The 19,837-nt window shown below is 48.9% G+C and overlaps 1 protein-coding gene across 2 annotated transcripts in view; it reads right to left on the bottom strand.

Moving 5' to 3' along the window:
* Positions 1-406: 406 nt before the first annotated feature.
* Positions 407-19,837, bottom strand: part of FAM117A (family with sequence similarity 117 member A) — a 40,992-nt gene continuing 21,561 nt past the window's right edge. For both annotated transcript variants that reach the window (XM_053363173.1, XM_053363174.1), the window contains exons 2-8: positions 19,540-19,712; positions 9,825-9,914; positions 8,082-8,195; positions 5,855-5,989; positions 4,615-4,843; positions 2,846-2,966; positions 407-2,144 (exon numbers count right to left, since the gene is read on the bottom strand). In XM_053363173.1, coding sequence (XP_053219148.1) covers positions 1,802-2,144; positions 2,846-2,966; positions 4,615-4,843; positions 5,855-5,989; positions 8,082-8,195; positions 9,825-9,914; positions 19,540-19,712 — 1,205 coding nt within the window. In that variant the 3' untranslated portion in view covers positions 407-1,801. The remainder of the gene's footprint in view (positions 2,145-2,845; positions 2,967-4,614; positions 4,844-5,854; positions 5,990-8,081; positions 8,196-9,824; positions 9,915-19,539; positions 19,713-19,837) is intronic.

Raw genomic sequence — 19,837 nt, 5'->3', positions numbered from 1 at the left:
GGGAAGAATGATGTGGCAGTCACAAACCTCCCATCAGCCAAAGTCCACAGCCTCCTAAAAAAATGTTTTGGCTCTTCCGCTCCTCTAAGTTTAACATGCATTGTTACCCGTCTCTGAGCTCATTAGGATGGTCTTGACATCAGGAAAGGAGATGTATACTTAAAGCCTGTATTAACTGAAATCCACAGCCTCCTAAAGTATATTATTCCCAGTTTAAGCCAAACTCTTTCACTAGAGATTAGTTAATAGGTTCAACTGATGGGATAACAAGCAAATACCAACCCAAGAATATGCCACCCATCTGTAGATTTCTTATTCCTTTTACAGAGCTGCAAGTGTGTGTGTCCAACACTTCATCCAATCCCACTGACCAATCTCTACTCAGACAAGGCACAGTACAGATACCTCAGATACCGAACAATTTTATTTTTTTAATTGGTTTAAACACCAAAATCTGCAAAAGCCTCTCCAAGACAAGGCAGTGATCCTCCAAGGCTAACATTCTTCCTTAAGCTTTTGTGATACATACATTAAAATTTACAAAACTTCAAAAGTAGCTGCAAAAATACTGTTTTCAAATAGAAAATATAGTTTCCATCTCAGGTTCAAGAAAACCTTTTCAATGCAATCCAGAGGCTTAGCAAAAAGACGAGTTGCTTTCATTTCTAATACTTTGCAATCAAGGCATCACCAGGTTTAAGGCCTTTCACAGTTGTGCTGTGGGGGGGGGGGGAGAGAATGCGGGTGGCCTAAAATGTTAAGTTTAAGTGAACCATAGGATCTTTGGAGTGTTCTGTGCATTAAAAAGTAGGGTTAAAGCTGAGCAGATCCCCCTGACTCATCAGCCAGAATTGTAGTAGTGTCAGACCTAACTGGACTGGCCAAATCATTACAATTAAAAAAAAGGAAGGAAGTGGATTTGATATGCTAAGAGCTGCATTCCACCAGGGAACTTTAGACATTGTTCTGGCTTCAGCATCAGTTTCCTTTGCCAGAACTGTTGCAAGAAATCTCCTCAAGAGGTCCACTGGAAAAGATGTCTGGGGAGTGTATTGGGGGGGGGGGGAGAGGGGGAAAAGAGAGAACATTCCCTTATTCTTACTCCATAAGGGAAGGGAGTAAGACCTCAAAAAAGGCACACAAGTTGAATTTCTGTCAATTCAACTTCTAACTGTTACAGCATGATTGGAAGAGAAAATGCTTCTTTCAAGCATTTAGCTGTGTTCCAGTAATGCTAGTCTCATAGAGTGCAGGGCAGGATGCAAAATAATCTCTAGATGTCTCATTCCCTGGAAACAGATTGCCCAGCACAACTCTTGCCCAGCAGCCATCTGCTAGAGCAGCGTACACCAGTTCCTCTGGATACATGTAAACCCTTTCATCCTCCCTAGTCTGTGAAAAGCCTGAGACACATCCTTGGGATAATTCAAAACAAAAAAAAACAAACAAAAAAAAAACATACATGAGCTCTTGCCTCACCCAGCAAGCAAACAAGAGGAGGAAAAACCCGGTAGCTTATAGTGTGTATATTCCATCAGAGAGGATGAGGGGCTCTTTGGACATCGCAATAGCCGGACAGTGACATGAACTTGTAGGGAATTGAAGTGCTTTTAAGTACCAGGAGTCAAAAGGGAAAAAACTACTGCGGCTGCAGAAAAGTCCAGTGGCAGTCTGCATTTTTTTAAGGCAGTTGCTGGAGGACTTGTGTCCTAGAAGTGCTCTGTTCTCTGCATTCCAAGGCACTCTTCTCCACAGGCCATGGAGGGACCACGGATTCATTTTGGGTCTGCCCCTCTGAGCTTTAGACAACCAGGGAGCTGTGGAAGAGGACGGTGTCTTCAGCCTGGTGCCGCTTCCAAGTCTCCAAGCCCAGCGGAGGAGATTTTGGGTTCTCGCCGAAGTTGTCTCCCCTCGAGTCTTTCCGCAAACTGAGGATTGGGACCGTGTGAGTGGGCTGGCAGGAGGAGAACGTGCCCGGTGGCATGGGGCTGGGAGAGGAAGAGAAGTCTCTGAACAGGAAGTCCACACTGGGAATAAAAGGCTTCACCAGACTGAATCGGCAAAAGGCAGAGCCAGTTGGGTTGAAGTGAACTTTGTTCTTATCGGGACAGGAGGGCAGGAAAGTCTGATCAGGGCTTGGAGGCCTGGAGAGGAAGAAACCACAAGGAGAAAGAGATGAGGAATGCAAGGATTGATGCCATCAACTGGCTGAGAGTTTCGACTGGTGGTTGTAAAGATCCTTTGCAGTGGGAACAGCAAGGAGGAGTGTGTGAAGGAAGAGAATCTTTGACGTTCCTCATTTTGCACTTGGGGACATGGGCGGGGAATCTGTGGTCCAACAACATCTGCAGGATCCAACTCCCATCAGCCCCAGCCGTCGTGACTGATGGTTAGGAATGCTGAGGGCTGGTTGATAGGTTGGATCATGATGTTCCCCCAACCCCTGTGGGCCACTCACAAATCAATCACTTGACATCACCATGACACTAGGAAAAGCATTCCTCCCTGCACCATTTGCTGTTTAACCTTTCAGCCAACAGGCTCTTATAGAAAGCTCAACTTTGGGCAGAGTTTGCTGTCACGGCCAGTCAGCTGATTGTTCTTGGCAAGTAGGGCTTGCGGTTAGTGCCAATCAGGGGTACACTTTATTTCATTTGTCCCACACATATGACATCAGGTGCATGGGTGTGTATTTTGGGGGAAGCAGCCTCAGGGGCTAAATTTGGACCCCCTAATTTGGCCAGAAGTTTCCCAGGGCTGATCTTGGAGGAGGTGGACTGCATTGTATAAGGCTACAGTATCTTGGCCTGCTGTGTCCCTAGAGGCAAGTACCCTTCTCACTTACGCAGCTTCCTCAAAAGCCCGGATTTTCTCACAACCCTCCGGAGGTTCCCGCTTGAACACATAGGTGTGGTTGGGACGAGGAGACAGGGCAAAAGCAAGGACTGGAGAAGTGCTGCCGTTTTCTGGCGGAAGTGGGAAAGAAAAAGAGAAAGGCTTAAATGTGACAGAGACAAATGCAGAACCAGTAATGCTGTAATGCATCTAAATCTGGAAGAATCGTTTGCATAATGTCCCATCCAGGTCATTGATTTTAAAGCTATTCTTGTTGCGTCTTCTGTACACTCAGCTTCCTGTTTCCAACTTCTCCCTTCACCACACATTCCTGGTTTTCCTTCTTACACATTCAGGGGGCACTCCCAGAAACGCCTCCAATATTTACAAGTCCTCCCTCCATCCTTTCCCCCTTCACTGGGCTCCACAAAGCATCACATAATACAGTGGGCTTTTCCCTGCCCTTGCTGCCATAAAAAAAGAAAAGGTTACAAAACTAGCAGCCAGGTCCATATGTAAAGGAGAAATCATATGGCGGACGTATGGTGGGATTTTCACCATTTATCTTCATATAAGACTTGAGAAAATTGGTTTGATACACGTTACAGTCAGGAGGATTCTAAATGCCCAAATAATTAGAACGGCAATTATTTAGGGATAAAAGATGTGAAATCCTGAATGAGCAGGGTCAGATTTGGAAAGAAGTTCAAACCAATTAGACTGTGACCTTGTATAGGCACATCACACTGTTTGCGATCCCTAATATTCGTACTCTTCCCTTCAACTGGTTTGTGGACACTGATGATCCATGGAAAAGGAAGAGCAGGCTGGATCTCTTTATTTTAGGGTCTAATTGCTTTGAGTTAGCGATGTAGGGCAAGTCAGTAAAATGAGGTTCATGCTCCATTGCTTGCTTTTGGTTACCCTCCCCCACAATTCCAAGGCGAGTCTATGGGCATTGATGTGCTATCAGTTTTCTGGCAGGATTCAATCACATACCAGTAAATTTAGGTTGTGCAACTGAAGCCAATTAATAATAATTATATTATTATTATTATTATTATTATTATTATTATTATTATTATTTATACCCCACCCATCTGGCTGGGTTTCCCCAGCCACTCTGGGCGGCTCCCAACAGAATATTAAAAACACAATAAAACATCAAACATTAAAAACTTCCCTAAATAGGGCTGCCTTTAGGTGTCTTCTAAAAGTCAGATAGTTGTTTATTTCCTTGACATCTGTCGGGAGGGCGTTCCGCAGGGCAGGGGCCACTACCTCTGCCTGGTTCCCTGTAACCTCACATCTTGCAGGGAGGGAACTGCCAGAAAACCCTCGGAGCTGGACCTGTGTCTGGGCTGAACGATGGGGGTGGAGACGCTCCTTCAGGATTGGGAGGGCCTTGCGCCAAAAACAGCAACAACAAAAACCCACTTCCCCAAAAGATCGGACTTTTTGCAGTTAAGCGTCTGGAAAATTGTGGGGAGACTTGCTTTGATGCAACGTCATCTACACAAACCAATCAGAGCGAAGGCTCATTCAATAACCAACGCCGTCTGACCTCCCTGCAAACAAATCAGGATGACTGTTTGATAAATAGTGATGCCTGGGGAGCACCCTATGCTGTCCCCTCCAGCTTCCAGGCTGAGTTCTCGTACTGTGGAGGGTGGGGGTCAAGAGGGTGGGGGGCAAACAAGGCCTGGAAAAACCTCTTTTAAAAATGTGCAACTTTCTAAGGCTCCCAACATGCCTCTTACTAGCCCCCTTCTGGCTTACCTTTTCCCTTAGCTTCCACTGGCGGCTTATCCAGCACACTGGGGGAAAGTTCCTCTGTTGCTGCTTGGGCAGGCGTGTGTGGGGACCGCCCAAAGGCAGCTGAAGGGGACGGAGAGAGAGAGAGGCTGCTGCAGCTGCTACTGCTGTGCTCCACCCGCAGCAGTAAGGCTTCTCTGGTGCTTCTCGGCAGTGGGGCTGGGGCTCTGTGGCCATCGGGGACATCCAGGATCTAGAAGGAAGACACTTCATAAATTAATACTGGTTCACTTAGGGCCTTTTTACCCCAGCTCTTATTTCAGGGCAGCTACTGCAAGAGGGACACGGGTGGCGCCTAGGACAGAGCCTAGGACTTGCCGATGAGAAGGTTGGCGGTTGGAATCCCTGCGACGGGGTGAGCTCCTGTTGCTCGGTCCCTGTTCCTGCCAACCTAGCTGTTCGAAAGCACATCAAAGTGCAAGTAGATAAATAGGTACCGCTCCGGCGGGAAGGTAAACGGCGTTTCAGTGCATTGCTCTGGTTCGTCAGAAGCGGCTTAGTCATGCTGGCTGCATGACCTGGAAGCTCCCACAGCCAGTAAAGCGAGATGAGCGCCGCAACCCCAGAGTCGGTCACGGCTGGACCTAATGGTCAGGGGTCCCTTTACTTTACCTTTACTGCAAGATCAACGAATTTATTGGGAGGGAAAAAACCCCCAAGACCCTCTCCTGCAGCAGTGCAGGCATTTCGCTATAGACAGCTGTAGTTTGCCCTCCAGAGGAGACGTTGCACATCTGCTGTGACTCAAAGGCCAGCTATGGAGCGAGGGAAGGATGCAATGCAGCCCCAGAGTTCAAGAGAACCAAATCAAACATGTGCTTAAAGTGTGTTATGAACCTTTAGGTGTGGTCTGTTTCTAAGTCACGGGAGATGAGGTTACAACCGTAGGATTCCTCAAGCATTTGGAGATTTCTTTTAAAAATAAAAATAAAATCACCATAGAAAGTCAGTGGCCCTCATTGAGAACAAGGGGCTGGCTGTGGCTAGCTGCTGATGCTGTAGGTTCACCCTATCTGTACTTTAAAACAGCCATAACTGTTTCTAGATGAGTGTTTGGAAATTTCAGTACAGAGAATTTCAGTGTACAGCTCAGGGTATGTCATGAATGGGAGCTTTGTATTCAACTAGTGGTGCAAAAGATGGCAAAAGGGGCCACAAAGGTGTGTTCTGCCCAGCAGAGTTTTGGGAACCAGCCGTAACTCACCCTGAGGAGCTCCTCATCTCCTTGCTCTTTTACAAACACTTCTTCCAGTTCTTGATTGAGACCGTCAAGGCTGTTGTGCAAACAGGGGCTGGTCGGTGCAACAGTCTGGGCTGGAAAGGGTGCAGGCGGGTAAACCTGCAACAAGGACATCCAGCAATGTGGTAAAACAAGCCACCAACACCTTTTTTGCAAGGAAAGTATTCTCTACAGCAATGGTTCTTTAAGGGTGTGGCGAGAATGGGAAGATTCAAGGAAAATCAAAGCAACATTTAAACATTTCAGTATAGTACAGTATAAAAAAATTCTTAATTTGCAGAATATGGATAGGTTTCTTTCCAAAATCAAGCACAGCTAGCTGTTTCTTTTAATTTTCCAATGTATTTCTTATCACTAAAGAAATTGATTGTGGCACGAGCACATTTTTATTCTGAAAGTTTGAGACCCACTGCTCTACAGCCAATCATGTCCTTCCCTAATACTGAGCTTCGAATGCTCTCCTCTTTGTTTGCCCAAGGGATATTGAGAGGTCAGGGGTTGGGGACCACGCTGACGAAGAATTCTACGAAACAGTAGTCAATATCCGGAATCACTGTTCAGTGTTGGACATCATATTTGCTGAATACACAAAGCTTCACAGCTTGTCTTCCATCGTACAAAGTCTGGTACCTCGCTTCAGTTAAAGATTTTCAGAGACTTTGAGACTACAGATTTCATTTTGTACAGTGGTGCCCCGCAAGACGAATGCCTCGCAAAACAAAAAACTCGCAAGATGAAAGAGTTTTCCGTTTTGGAGGTGCTTCGCAAAACGAATTTCCCTATGGGCTTGCTTCGCAAGAAGAAAGCCCATAGGGAAATCTCCGCCGGCCTTCAGAAGAGGTCCTGGACCTCTTCTGAAGGCCGGCGGGGGGCAAAAGTCTTTGCTCCCCCCCGCCTGCCTTCCCGGGATAGCGGAGAAGCGCAGCGCGTTTCTCCGCTATCCCGATGGCTTTTGAAGGCAGGCGGGGGGGAGCAAAGACTTTGGCCCACCGCCGGCCTTCAGAAGAGGTCCTGGACCTCTTCTGAAGGCCGGCGGGGGGCAAAAGTCTTTGCTCCCCCCGCCTGCCTTCCCGGGACAGCGGAGACTTCTCCGCTGTCCCGGGCGATCTGAAAATGCTGGCGGGCGGCAGCGAAGGCTGCGCTGCCGCCCGCCAGCATTTTAAAAGCCCCCGGACAGCGGAGACTTCTCCGCTGTCCTGGGCGATCTGAAAATGCTGGCGGGCGGCTTCTCCGCTGTCCGGGGGCTTTTAAAATGCTGGCGGGCGGCAGCGCAGCGTTCGCTGCCCCCCGCCAGCATTTTCAGATCGCCCCGGGACAGCGGAGAAGTCCTTGCCCCCCCCCCAGCCTTCAGAAGAGGTCGGGGGACAGACTGTCCCCGGACCTGGTCTGAAGGCGGTTTCCATAGGAACGCATTGATTGATTTTCAATGCATTCCTATGGGAAACCGTGCTTCGCAAGACGAAAAACTCGCAAGAAGAAAAAACTTGCGGAACGAATTAATTTCATCTTGCGAGGCACCACTGTACTTGTTATGGTTTGAAGGAATTCTATAAAGATTGTCTATTGCGTATGTACATGGTCATCGTGATGCCTAGGCATTGACTGGGCCATGTGGGCAGGGGCAACAACATCTGGAAGGGCACCGGTGCATACCTAATGGGCCAGTTCCACCACTCGGGTCTGGTATGATGCAGACTGAGAGCACTGGTCCATGCAACCAGTTCCTGACCCATCTGGCAATACGCTCTCAAAGGTCTCTCCTAAGTCTTGCCTCCTAATACCCTTCTAATCACATGTCTCTCAAACACTGAACCCTCTCCTTTTTTTGGTCCAAGGGATGCCGAGAGACCTGGATCCTGAGAAATGAACCTTGAATGCCTAGTTCAAAGGGCAGCTCAAGCACGATCACTTGAGCTTGGAACAAGGCTCTTGACCTCCGCATACACAACAGCCAGCACAGGCCAGTAGGAAGTGTGTGTGTGCCCCAAATTCCTCGCATTGTTTTGGGTGGGGCTGAAGAGAACGGTTTTGCCCTCCCCCGTCCTGCAAATGCAGCAGCAGAATTGAATACGTTAAAATCATTCCCAAAAATAGCCTCGAGCTTGTCTCTTGCCAACAGTCCATCGACAGCTGGACCCTGTTTTCCTCTGGCCGGATGGGGGCAAACAAAGGAGAGGGATGCGGTGCATACCTTGGCTGGCGAGAAGACACTATGATCCCCCTGGACGGGGGAGATCTGGTCTCTCTCTTTGCTATTCCGGGCACCGAGTTTCGTTCTCTGGAGCTGCTGCTTCAGTTTGGCAATCTGGGGAATGAGAAGGCAACCTGCATTTAGAAGGGGAAAAGGACCTCACAATTTCTTCTGCCCACGCGCAACGCATGACAAGCACAGGGGGCAACTTCTGCAAGGCGCCCTTCCAGTGCCGGCTTACAGCCATGGATTCGTAGAGTTGGAAGGGACCCCGAGGGTCCTTTCGCTCAAACCCCTTCAATGTAGGAAAATAAGCAGTTGTCCCACCATGCAGGAATCGAACCTGTGACCTTGGCATTCTCAGCACCATGCTCTAAGGAACTCAGCCATCTGGGATAACTTGCTGCCCAATTATCAGATCGTTCTGATAGGACCAGTCTTTCCTGGAAGGAGGTGTCACCTTTTTGAGGTGTTGTCTTTTAAGCAACTGGAAGTCACACAGCTAGGCCTGGTTTTTTGCAAACACAAGCCAGGGAAGCAGCAGCAACAACAGCTGCTCTGCTTCCTGTGGGCAATGGAGGCCTCTTGTTCGCTCTGCAGGGGGCTCCCTCTGAAATCTGTGGGGCTGTTTCTGCTGTGAGTTTTTTTAAAACACCCACACAAACACAAAGAGCATCCTTTCGAAAGGAAGAGGCAACACCTAATAACCACTATTCATGGGAAAAAACACACATATATATGTATATATATGTGTGTATGTAAGTATGTATATATGAGAAACTCGATGCATCCAATGTGTTTTACCATATAGCTTTTGCACGGGAAGAAACAAGCACTTTGAACTGTTTGAGAGAACCTACAGAAGGAGTTGGGAACATAGCTTATTCTCTAGGTGGCCTCTAATTTCCCTCACTGGAGAAGAGACACTGCCAGGTTTATTATATTTTGCCCTCAAAGATACTTATGTGAAATCCATTGGGTGCATGAAACCTTGTTTAAAAAATAAATAATAATCTCCTTTTTTATTTTGAGCTAGTTCCAAGGCTTCTGCTAGGCACTGTAAGCAACGCTGAGTTAATGGACCACTAGCCTGACGTTGTCTGCAGAGTCTTGCCTCTTAAGGCAAATGGGGCGCTGCCCCACCCATCTCAGCCTGTCCTCAGCCAGCCCCTACTCCCTGCCTTCTTACTTACAATCATTACAGAGGGTGTCAGCTTACACCTCCGTATAGAACTCAACAAGGAGGACGGTAATAAAGGCAGAATCAGCTGGCTCTGGCTCCCCCTACTGTTGGGTCCCCTGCCTTCATGCCCTACCAATGCGCAGCAGCCGCTACTGCTTTTGCTGAGTGTGGTGCCTCCTCCCTGCCACTGCTTATGGGGATCGCAAGCAGCACTCAGCAACAGCAGCAACAACTGGTTTATTACTGTAAACCATGGTTTCCCAAACTTGGGCCTCCAGCTGCTTTTGGACTACAATTCCCATCATCCCTGACCGCTGGACCTGCTAGCTAGGAATGATGGGAGTTGTAGTCCAACAGCAGCTGGAGACCAAAAGCTTGGGAAAGCCTAGTGGGGAAGGTTCCTTATTTGACAAAACTACCTGCCGATTTGTATTATCTGTGAAGGACTCTAATTCTGGGTTTCTGGGATGCTCAATGCAGGCCAGTGGCTGAGTTTCCTTTGTGCACTGTGCTGTGCGGGAAGCATCTTTTTTGTTTGGCTTGCTAAGCAGCTCTCTCACCTCTCTGCGGTGATCCACGCTACTCCACGAGGCCGAGCGCTTATGGGCAGCGGCTTTCCCCACCTCTGCTTCGTGCCAGGACACAGGAGTCTGCAAAGAAGGGAGCAAAGCGTTCAGCAGAGCACAGCCAGTCCAAGCGAGTTCCAACACGGCAGTCTACTTTGCAAGAGTCATTCTGAAAACACGCCATTGGAGGGAGGAAGCGTCATGCCAAAGGGTTAATTTGTGGGACTTTGGAAAATGGAAAAAAGATCACTTTCCTACAAGAACTAAGAGTACAACCACATTGCCATGCTACCTAGGAAACTCTGGCTGCTGCTCTCAGTGCATTTGGAATCCAGGGCAGAATGCTTGGCCGGCGTTTTCCTACACAACGGCGTTGGTATAAAATGTCATGGATTGCACAGGCCTGGATGGAAAAAGCCCAACTAAAACTTTCAAGAAAGATTTGCGAACGACTTTCTATGCCTTCACGTCTTCCTTGCAGAGTACGATAGCCAAAATTCACAAAGAGCTTGTGTTCCACACAAGTTGCTTTCAGGAAAATTATCCCAGAAGTGTTCCCAGAGGAGGAAAACCTTAACTCAAGAAGAGTGTTCATCCACATTTCAGCCAGTGAAGTCCAAGTGGAGCTCCATACCACTTCTTTTTGAGGGAGAATATAAACCACAGAGCCTAGGACTTTCCGATCAGAAGGTCGGCAGTTCGAATCCCCGCGACGGGGTGAGCTCCCGTTGCTCGGTCCCTGCTGCTGCCAACCTAGCAGTTCGAAAGCACGTCAAAGTGCAAGTAGATAAATAGGTACCGCTCTAGCGGGAAGGTAAATGGCGTTTCCGTGCGCTGCTCTGGTTCGCCAGAAGCGGCTTAGTCATGCTCGCCACGTGACCCGGAAGCTGTACGCCGGCTCCCTTGGCCAATAAAGCGAGATGAGTGCCACAACCTCAGAGTCGGCCACGACTGGACCTAATGGTCAGGGGTCCCCTTACCTTTAGGGCTGGGTGATATATAATCAAAAACCGGTTTGGAGTCCATATCGTGATTATCAGTTTCACAATTTTTGACCTGGCAATGTATTGCAAATCATGATGGGTGTGTACTATGCAAAAATCACCAAGTGTGAAAAACTGAAGCCCGCCAAGGCATCTCTCGATTCCTGCAACCTCTTAACTCTGGTGGCTCAGCTCTCCCCTGCCTTATACAGGGGGGGCAGAGAATCACAAGACCAGGTGCCGGCAAAAATCACAACGTGAGAAAAACTGCAAAGGCAACCAACACTTCTCCATGGCACCATCCTTATTTCAGACATCGTGATATATCCTTGAGACCTCCGGGTATAAGACAGTATATGAATTCAATAAATAATAATAATACCTGTATTTTGTGATGTTTAGCTGGTGATATATCACAATGTTGAAAGCCAGATATCGCCCAGCCCTACTTCCCACATAGCCCTGCAATAACATTTCCAGCAAACCTATAGGCTTCCATGCTTGGGTCTTTATTTAGGAACCGTAGCCCATCACGTCACAAAGTCTCAGGGCAATTTAACACTGCATGTACACAAAACAAACTCTTAAGAAAAATAAGCCAAATGCTACAAGCAAAATCCTAATAGATTCCAAGTAAAGGTGACAATGAAATTAAGTTACTATAGGCAGAACATTATTCAAAGACTAAGGAAAAGCCTTATATTCATTTTATGACACCCAGCAGCTCTCATTCAATCTCCGTGACCTGCCTGGAAATTTATTATTATTTATTAAATTTATATAAATTTATCAAAAGATCCCAGGGCGGTGGTACAACATTAAAATCACATCACAGAACATCGGTAATGAAAACATAATAAAAAGCATACTGATATAAAGCCTAATAATAAAATAGTCATCATCATAAGTCCCACACTTTCATAGGCCATACATAGACTACCGTATTTTTCGCTCCCGACCATAACACGCACATAGTTTTTAGAGGAGGAAAACAAGAAAAAAATATTCTAAATTAAACAGTGGATGTATGATTTTTGTGATTCATGCTGTGGCCACAGACATGTGATCTGACGGTGAGTTTGGGGTAGCCCAATGCAAAAATCCTGAGGATCCATGTGGATCCGTGCTTTGTAACCACGTTTTAAGTGGGGAGGGAAGGAAAAGCACTCAAGGGACAAGGAGCACGCGTGGGGTGTGTGGAGAAGGATGCTGCTAATAATGCAGAAGAGGGGTATAAGAGGAGAAGGCTCCTCTCCTCTCCCACTTTGCTCCTTTAAAGAAAGCAGGCTCTTTTTCTCTCCCTCCTCCCCGGCTCGCTGAAAAACTTTGCTGCTATTTAGCCAGCTGAGTGGGGAGGAGAGAGGGACAGAGAGCCTGCTTGCTTTAAAGGAGCCAACCGGACAGGAGCCGCTTACACTCGTGTAAGCGGCTCCTCTCCTCTCCTGCTTTGCTCCTTTAAAGCAAGCAGGCTTTCTGTCCCTCTCTCCTCCCCAGTCAGCGGCTCTTCTCCTGCTTTGCTGTTTCAAAGCGAGCCACGGAGGAGGGAAGGAAGGGGAACCATGGATCCTCTGCTCACGACTGCAGCAGATCCCCCCGCCATCTGTAGGCATTCGCTCCATAACATGCACAGACATTTCCCCTTACTTTCTAGGAGGAAAAAAGTGAGTGTTGTGGAGCAAAAAATACGGTATTTAATAGCCATAGGCCTGGGTAAAGAGGAATGTTTTTGACTGGCTCCTAAAGACATGTAATGATGGTGCCAGGTGAGCCTCTCTGGGGAGAACATTCCATAGATGGGGAGCCACCACAGAAAAGGCCCGTTCTCTTGTTGCCACCCTCCGAACCTCTCTCGGATGGGGGGGCATAGAGAAGGGCCTCAGGTGACAAGCGAAGGGTCTGGGTCGGTTTGTATGGCGAGAGGCGATCCTTAATGGTGAGCATTGCACTTGTCTGTTTCCTGCTATTCAAGGGGTTTGCCATGCAAGGACTGCTGGCCTATGATATCAACAGCCCTCAAGGTGGGGCTGCACAGAAGCAAAGGAAGTGGCGGTGGCAGAATTGACTAAGTTCGGGCAAGCGCTTGCAGACAAGTGGCTTGCCAGACCCCCAGCATTCAAGCCCCGCCCCCCGCCCCCGATTTACAGGACAAGCCACCCTGTCCTACAACCCAGGTGGCTGGGCTGCTGGGACACGTTACGCTTCCATCTTGTGGGGCATACTCCAAGAACAGCAGCAACTGAGCAATACCAGTGCAGAGAAAGCTATTAAGGACCAATCACCCTAGAGCTCTGCACTCAAGACCATGGTCTGGGGACAGCTCTGTTTCTCCGGTTGGTCCAGCTGCCAAGGCAGCAGAAGGGGCTTTTCTATCAGCAAGACCGGCCTCCCTAGAAAGGCTGTTGTAAAACAGGAAATCTGGCAGCCATTTCTTATGTTTTTTTGTTTAAACAGCCCTGTTGAATAACCCTGCAGCAGCAAAGGATGCCCTAGGCTGGAAAGTTAGTTCGAACCGCTGCAAATCCTGACTGGTACAGGCCTTGCAAGTGGCAGGAGAGGAGTTGCAAGGGGCAGGACCCAGACATTTTGTGGAACTGTAGAATGCCAATGACTCCCCCCTGGCCCCCACTTCATGCCAGGAAAAAAATGTGCCCACAAGTGTTGATGCGGAGCCAAGAGTTGCCGCCCAACCCTTCAGCAAAGCTTTTCGGGAGCAGGAGCAAATAGCAACTGCCACTCGAGGTATTTTTAAAACCTCGAGATAAACCCTTATCTTTCAAGTTATGGAGCGCCGGTCACGAGGGGGAAATTCCACCCATGCCACCGGTGTGGGGGAGGCTAACACCCCCCGCCCCGTGCGGCAGCAATGTCTCAAAAAACTATTTGCAGGTGAAACTGCTGCACCCCGGTGCAAGCCTCCTGCCCCGGCTGCAAGAACGGCTGAGCTGCCCTGCCTGGAAATCCCACATCATGTTGCAGCGGAGAGCCCAGAAAGCTTTGTTTTATTTTGCTTTGTTGCTGAAATGCACATCGGCTGGCAGATTTCATGCTCATTTGCGCTCAAGGAAAGCTGTAGGCTGCCTCCATTCCTAAAGTGTACACAAGAGCTTGGAGGAGTATATGGAACAAAAGATTGCTCTAAAAAGAATATGTTGATATGCATGGATTAAGTATGTAAAGTATCAGTGAGAACAATAATTAGAAGTGGCCATAAGAGATGTATTGTCCAAAGAATGCAATGACAGTATTTAAATTTGAGCTAAAGGAAGTTGAGTTGTGGTGGAGCGAAGTCATGGGGGTATGTAGCGTTTATGTTACAGAGAACCAGGCAGAGGGCCTTCTCGGTAGTGGCACCCGCCCTGTGGAACGCCCTCCCACCACATGTCAAAGAGAACAACAACTAGCAGACTTTTAGAAGACACCTGAAGGCAGCCCTGTTTAGGGAAGCTTTTAATGTTTGATGCATGACTGTATTTTAATATTTTGTTGGAAGCCGCCCAGTGGGGTATAAATAGTAAAATATTATTGTTATTGTATTATTATTATTATTTGCAGCGTAGGGGGGCACATGTATTTTCTTTAGTTTAATTTTGTATTAGTACAGTGGTACCTCGGGTTAAGTACTTAATTTGTTCCGGAGGTCGGTTCTTAACCTGAAACTGTTCTTAAACTGACGCACCACTTTAGCTAATGGGGCCTCCTGCTGCTGCCGCGCCGCCAGAGCACAATTTCTGTTCTCATCCTGAAGCAAAGTTCTTAACCCGAGGTACTATTTCTGGGTTAGCGGAGTCTGTAACCTGAAGCGTATGTAACCTGAAACATATGTAACCCGAGGTGCCACTGTATTAGTTTACTTGATTTTAATTTTCTGTAACATTTATTAAGAAATAAATAATAATCAAATAAAAATAATAAAGTGTGCACTGGCTAGGGGGTGGAGAGGGAATGTGGGGCAGGAGAGAACACCCCCCCACACACACAAGCTGCAAGCTCTTGGTGCTGCTGCCAAGGGGGAGGCCTGGCTTTGAGCACCCTGCCCCTGCAGGCCCAGCCTTCTGCCATGAGGCAGGAAGTTTCCAAACACGTTATTCTAGTGGTGGCCAAACAGCTTCCGCCGAGCAGGAGAGAAGGGGAGGAAAGTGCTTTGAGAAGACAACCACAAGGTCTGAAACCACAAGGTCAGATAATCTGCAGGGAAGGGCGTGCCTCTCAAGTCTCATCCCCAAGGCTATAAATATAAATAAATCCTTTGTCTTCACAGCAGAAAGCCAGCCACAGCACCCACAGAAAGGCAGGAGGTTTGGGAGGCTCTGTTGAAACGTTAAACCAGCTCTTGCACACAAGAGAAAAAAAGGATTTCAGGCACTCGCTTCACCTGCGACCTGAGCTTGCGCAGTTTACCCCAAGATCCCCACACTTTCCCCATGGGGGAGAGGCGGCGAAGTGGGAGCAGCACCAGAACGGCAGGCTGCACAAAGAACGTGCCAGCCTTGGACTAGGGAGACTCGGGTTCAAGTCCTCAGCTGGCCCAGGCTCTCAACCGAGCTTATCTAAAAGGGTTGTTGCAAGGATGAAAATGGGGCAACCCCCAAGTACCTTGGTCTGGGGCAGGTTCAGTAAGGAAGCCTTTGTGGTTGTCCAGACTGGCTGCGCGTCTTGGCTAAACCAACATTACCGTCACTGTGCAAGGGCTACCCTAGACCTGCCTTGCAGAGGTGGACTTGCATAGCTCTGATCCAACCTCTTCTGTAAGGGTCATAGGTCAGGACTAGAGCAGCTACTTTTCATGCAGAAGGTCCCAGGTTCCATCCTCATCTCCTCTACCTAAGCTTGGGAAAGACCCACATCAGAAAAGCTTTGCAGGCTGCTGCCAGTCAGTGTTGGCAATACTAGATGGACTACAGGTCCAACTCAATATAAGGAAGCTTCCCATGTACTTCTTTGGTCACCCGGATCAGCAGATGCCATAGGACTGTAGGTTCCAACATCGTAGGAGACCCAAGGCCTGGTTCTTGCAGAAGCGGTCAAATTGCAGGAAGACTCCACCGCTTCACGTACACATCAGTACTCCTGCAGGCACTCCCAACTCCCTGCACTTGGAAGTCTAGCATGTCAGGAAGAAAGGGTTTTCAAGTTCCCCATGCGAAGGAGTTTCATTTTTATAGAAGCCTATTCAGCAACGCGAGACTCCACGCATGGTTTGAAGAGGTATGGCGCAGGTACACATTTACCGTTGCGCCGAAAACCAGCCCAAAGTCTGGCCAGGAGGGACAGCATGCTTGGTGATGGTACTGCCATTTTGGAATTCTATCCCCAGGGAAACCTGCCCAGCCACTGCTTTGCAGCTTCAGGCTCCCAATTAACAGGTTGGTTTTTCCAGGATTTAATACCTCGGGGCCCAGTTATGTTGTACTTTTATAGCTTCGCTGGGCTGCTTTTCCAGCTCCCACCATGCTGTTAACTTTGCCTAATGGTGGGTTGTTGTTGTTTTTTATGGTTCTGCCTCCTTTCAAAGCTGTTGCTACTCCGAGTACCTCTCTTAATGGATGAAACGTTGAACCCTGCAGGGAGCCACTCAAGCTAATGTACCTATTTGGTCACTGCTTGCGAGGCTGGTTTTGTAACACGCTCTCTCTATCTAGGCACTCCAATTAAAAAGGCTAGATTCATCTCCAGCTGAAAGGGGCCGAGGCTGTCCTTTTGTCTCAGAAGGACCATTTGTTGCTCTGCAGAAATATTTATGGGTTGCCAAGGCTTCCTCGACGGCTGGAGGCTCCCCGCTCCATCCGGGAGCACACACGCCTCGCGCTGAGCAAGCCTCTCTTCCATCGCAAGAGCCCTCGATCTCAAAATCAGCGCATGGCACACAGCCCTGAGAAATGTTATATAAGGGTTTTGGCCCAGGGCGGCGAGCCGAGCTGAAAGAGCCTCGGAGCACTGAGCCCCTTTCCAGGAGGACAGCTGCCTCTGCAACAAAAGTCAAGGAAAAGTCAAGCGTTGCCTCTAACCAGCAGAAGCACAACAGGGAAGGCCTTCCCTAGAAAGCCAGACACAAAGAGCAGGGCTTGAGGCTTAGGAGAGCACTCTCACCCAGCCTGGGCATGCATGCATTTTGCAGGGAAAGGCATTTAGACTTCTAGTTTACCCGGTTCAATGTTTTCCAGCAGAATTTTTTTTTGCACAATCTAAGTTAAATTTTAAAAGTCCAGCTTAAACCCTTGCACATCTGGTTGCAAAACTGTGACCGGGATATTCCCCTCCCCAGGTGCATAGCCTTGCTTTAGCTTCAGCCAAAGGGAAAGGCGGCTGGGCAATGCTGTTGCTGAACAAAAGACGGTTCCCTGTGGGGCAGCACTAAGGGTTGTCAGTACAGCGGTACCTCGGGTTACATACGCTTCAGGTTACAGACTCCACTAACCCAGAAATAGTACCTCGGGTTAAGAACTTTGCTTCAGGATGAGAACAGAAATTGTGCTCTGGCGGCGTGGTGGCAGCAGGAGGCCCCATTAGCTAAAGTGGTGCTTCAGGTTAAGAACAGCTTCAGGTTAAGAACGGACTTCCAGAATGAATTAAGTTCTTAACCCGAGGTACCACTGTACAGAAACAGGCTGTTGGAGGCAGCCCTCACTCCAAGCCCAGCAAATCCATTTCTGCTCATGGGTTGCTTTGTCCAGGCTGGGGGTATTGATGTTTGGTGCAAAAGACACAAGCAGCACACAGAGTTTTATTTTTAAGTACGTCCATTTCTGACTTCAGGCCCCACTCTAAAGTTCCTTAATGCTTACTACTCTTCCTTACAATGTACAGCCACCACCATATTCTGGAGACAGAATATGGGTTGTAGCGTTGGAAGGGACCCTGAGGATCTAGTCCAGGCTTCCTCAATCTCAGCCCTCCAGAGGTTTTTTCCTACAACTCCCATGATCCCTAGCTAGCAGGACCAGTGGTCAGGGATGATGGGAATTGTAGTCTCAAAACATCTGGAGGGCCGAGGTTGAGGAAACCTGATCTAGACCAACCCCCTGCCAATACAGGAATAGTCAGCTGTCCCATATGGGGATTGAACCCATAACCTGATAATTAGCACAAAGAGGTTAAGTTCAGCTACTGGGTTGAATGCCTGGGAAGGGCACACCTGTCTTTTGCCTGCTTCTCCAACCAAATGGTCCGGTAGCACCCTTTAAGGACTAACAGACATATTAAATGCTTTTGTGGAGTGCAGCAAGGATGGGGAACCTGCGGCACTCCAGATGCAGCTGGACTGCAGCGCTCGCTGCCCGTCATCCAGCAACTGATGCCTCCTTAGCAACCGCCTCTCGCTTCCCATCAAGCACTGTCTGCTTGACAACCGTGTGGGCTGCAAGTAAGATGAAAGCAGAGGTTCTTCAGATCACCTGCATCGCCACAGAAGCCAAACCCCGTGGTTGTGCAACACAACTGCAAAACAGCCCCTCCAGGCTAGGCCTGGGCGATATATCAATATATTGCCCAGGACCGGGATGAGGAGCAGACCGCGATGTTGACTTCACTCAGCGGTATATTGCTGGTGAAACTGACACCGCCTCAGAGTCCCTCTGCTAGCGACTTCCTCCAGCAAGTGCTGCTAGCAGAGGGACTCAGAAGCGGTGGCAGTTTCACCAGCTATATATCATACTGTGCAGAGGGAGGGGGGAAATCTGCATTGGTGAGGCGCCGATACAGCTTGTTCCTCCCTATGCATCTTTTAACTGCTCAGCTGAGGAGTGAGCTAACCTCAGCCGAGCAGTTAAAGGATCCGCCAGCCCAGTGCTGGCTCTCACACAAACGGGAAGAGCACCAGGGATGGCTCAGTGGGGGCTCGGGAGCCCTCCCACGCCCCAGCTGAGCTGCACAAACAAACTGCCTTGTCCCAGTCCGCTAGGCAAGGGGCGAAGCTGCCTCAGTTCCCACGGTGAGAGCTGCGGCAATTTCAACCGCGCCTCGCAAGCGGAGGCCAATGCAGCTTGTTTTTCAACATCGTGGTATATCGCCCGACCGCGATGTTTGGCTGGTGATATACCGCGATGCTGAAAAACTGTTATCGCCCAGCCCTGCTCCAGGCATCTCTTGCCTGTAGCCAAGGGCCACTCCTGGGAGATGGAGGGGGAAAGTTCCCCCAAGACTTTGCATGGTGTTTATTGGGGCTGGGCACCAAGATTGCCATACTGCAGACAGAACTGTACAGGACTTGGCAACAAATTGGAAGTTTGCAATAAGGCAGGAGACAGTGCTGGGGTGAGTAGGACTGAGAGATATCTGGTTTTCAACATTGCGATATACCAACAGCTGAACACCACAATGTTCAACTCTGGAATGTATCTTGGCTGCTTCTTCCTTCCCACCTTAGGTTCCTTTTGCCTGCCTGCCTGCGACTTTGCTGTCTGCAGGCCATTTGAACTGGCACGGTTTATCGCCAGCTCAGATTGTCTGAAACCGGTATAGTGATGTGAACACCATAATCATTTCAGATAATTTCTCAATGCATCACTCAGCTCCGTGCAGGACAAGGTGAACCTCTGACCTGATCTGGCAAAAGCTTTTCTTACGAAGCGGTTAAGTTGAGAGGGCTCGTGTAAACACATCGCTGCTGATCCCAGCCTGACCTCTGGGAACACCAGCCCAACCAGGCAACATCTCCTGCCACCTTCATGATCTGCCCCATCATCCCTCCATGATCCCCCACTGTCCCTGCATAAAGGTAGCTCCAGTACCTGGGTGGATTTGTCACTCATGTGCGCTACGGCAGCTCCTTCCGCATCCCGAGGCCACTGGCCCAAGAGGTATGATCCAAGGACGGTGTCTAGGGAGGAGGTGCGCCTCACCCGGGGGGGCCTGTTCCGGCAGGCCTTCTCGACCGGCCCGGCCGCAGCACATGGGACACTGGCTGGAGAGGAAGGAAGAGAAACAAGTTAAGAATTCGAAGCATCACTCCAAAATCTCTTCTACCTGCAGCAGCTTATCTGTAGTGTAGGGAAGTGTAGCTCAGTGAGGGGGCAAAGTACAATTCCC

The sequence above is a fragment of the Podarcis raffonei genome, chromosome 13 (genome assembly GCF_027172205.1).
Source record: "Podarcis raffonei isolate rPodRaf1 chromosome 13, rPodRaf1.pri, whole genome shotgun sequence".
NCBI lineage: Eukaryota > Metazoa > Chordata > Lepidosauria > Squamata > Lacertidae > Podarcis > Podarcis raffonei.
The sequence above is the reverse complement of the archived record's forward strand: the minus strand, read 5'-3'. Positions and strand labels throughout refer to the sequence as shown.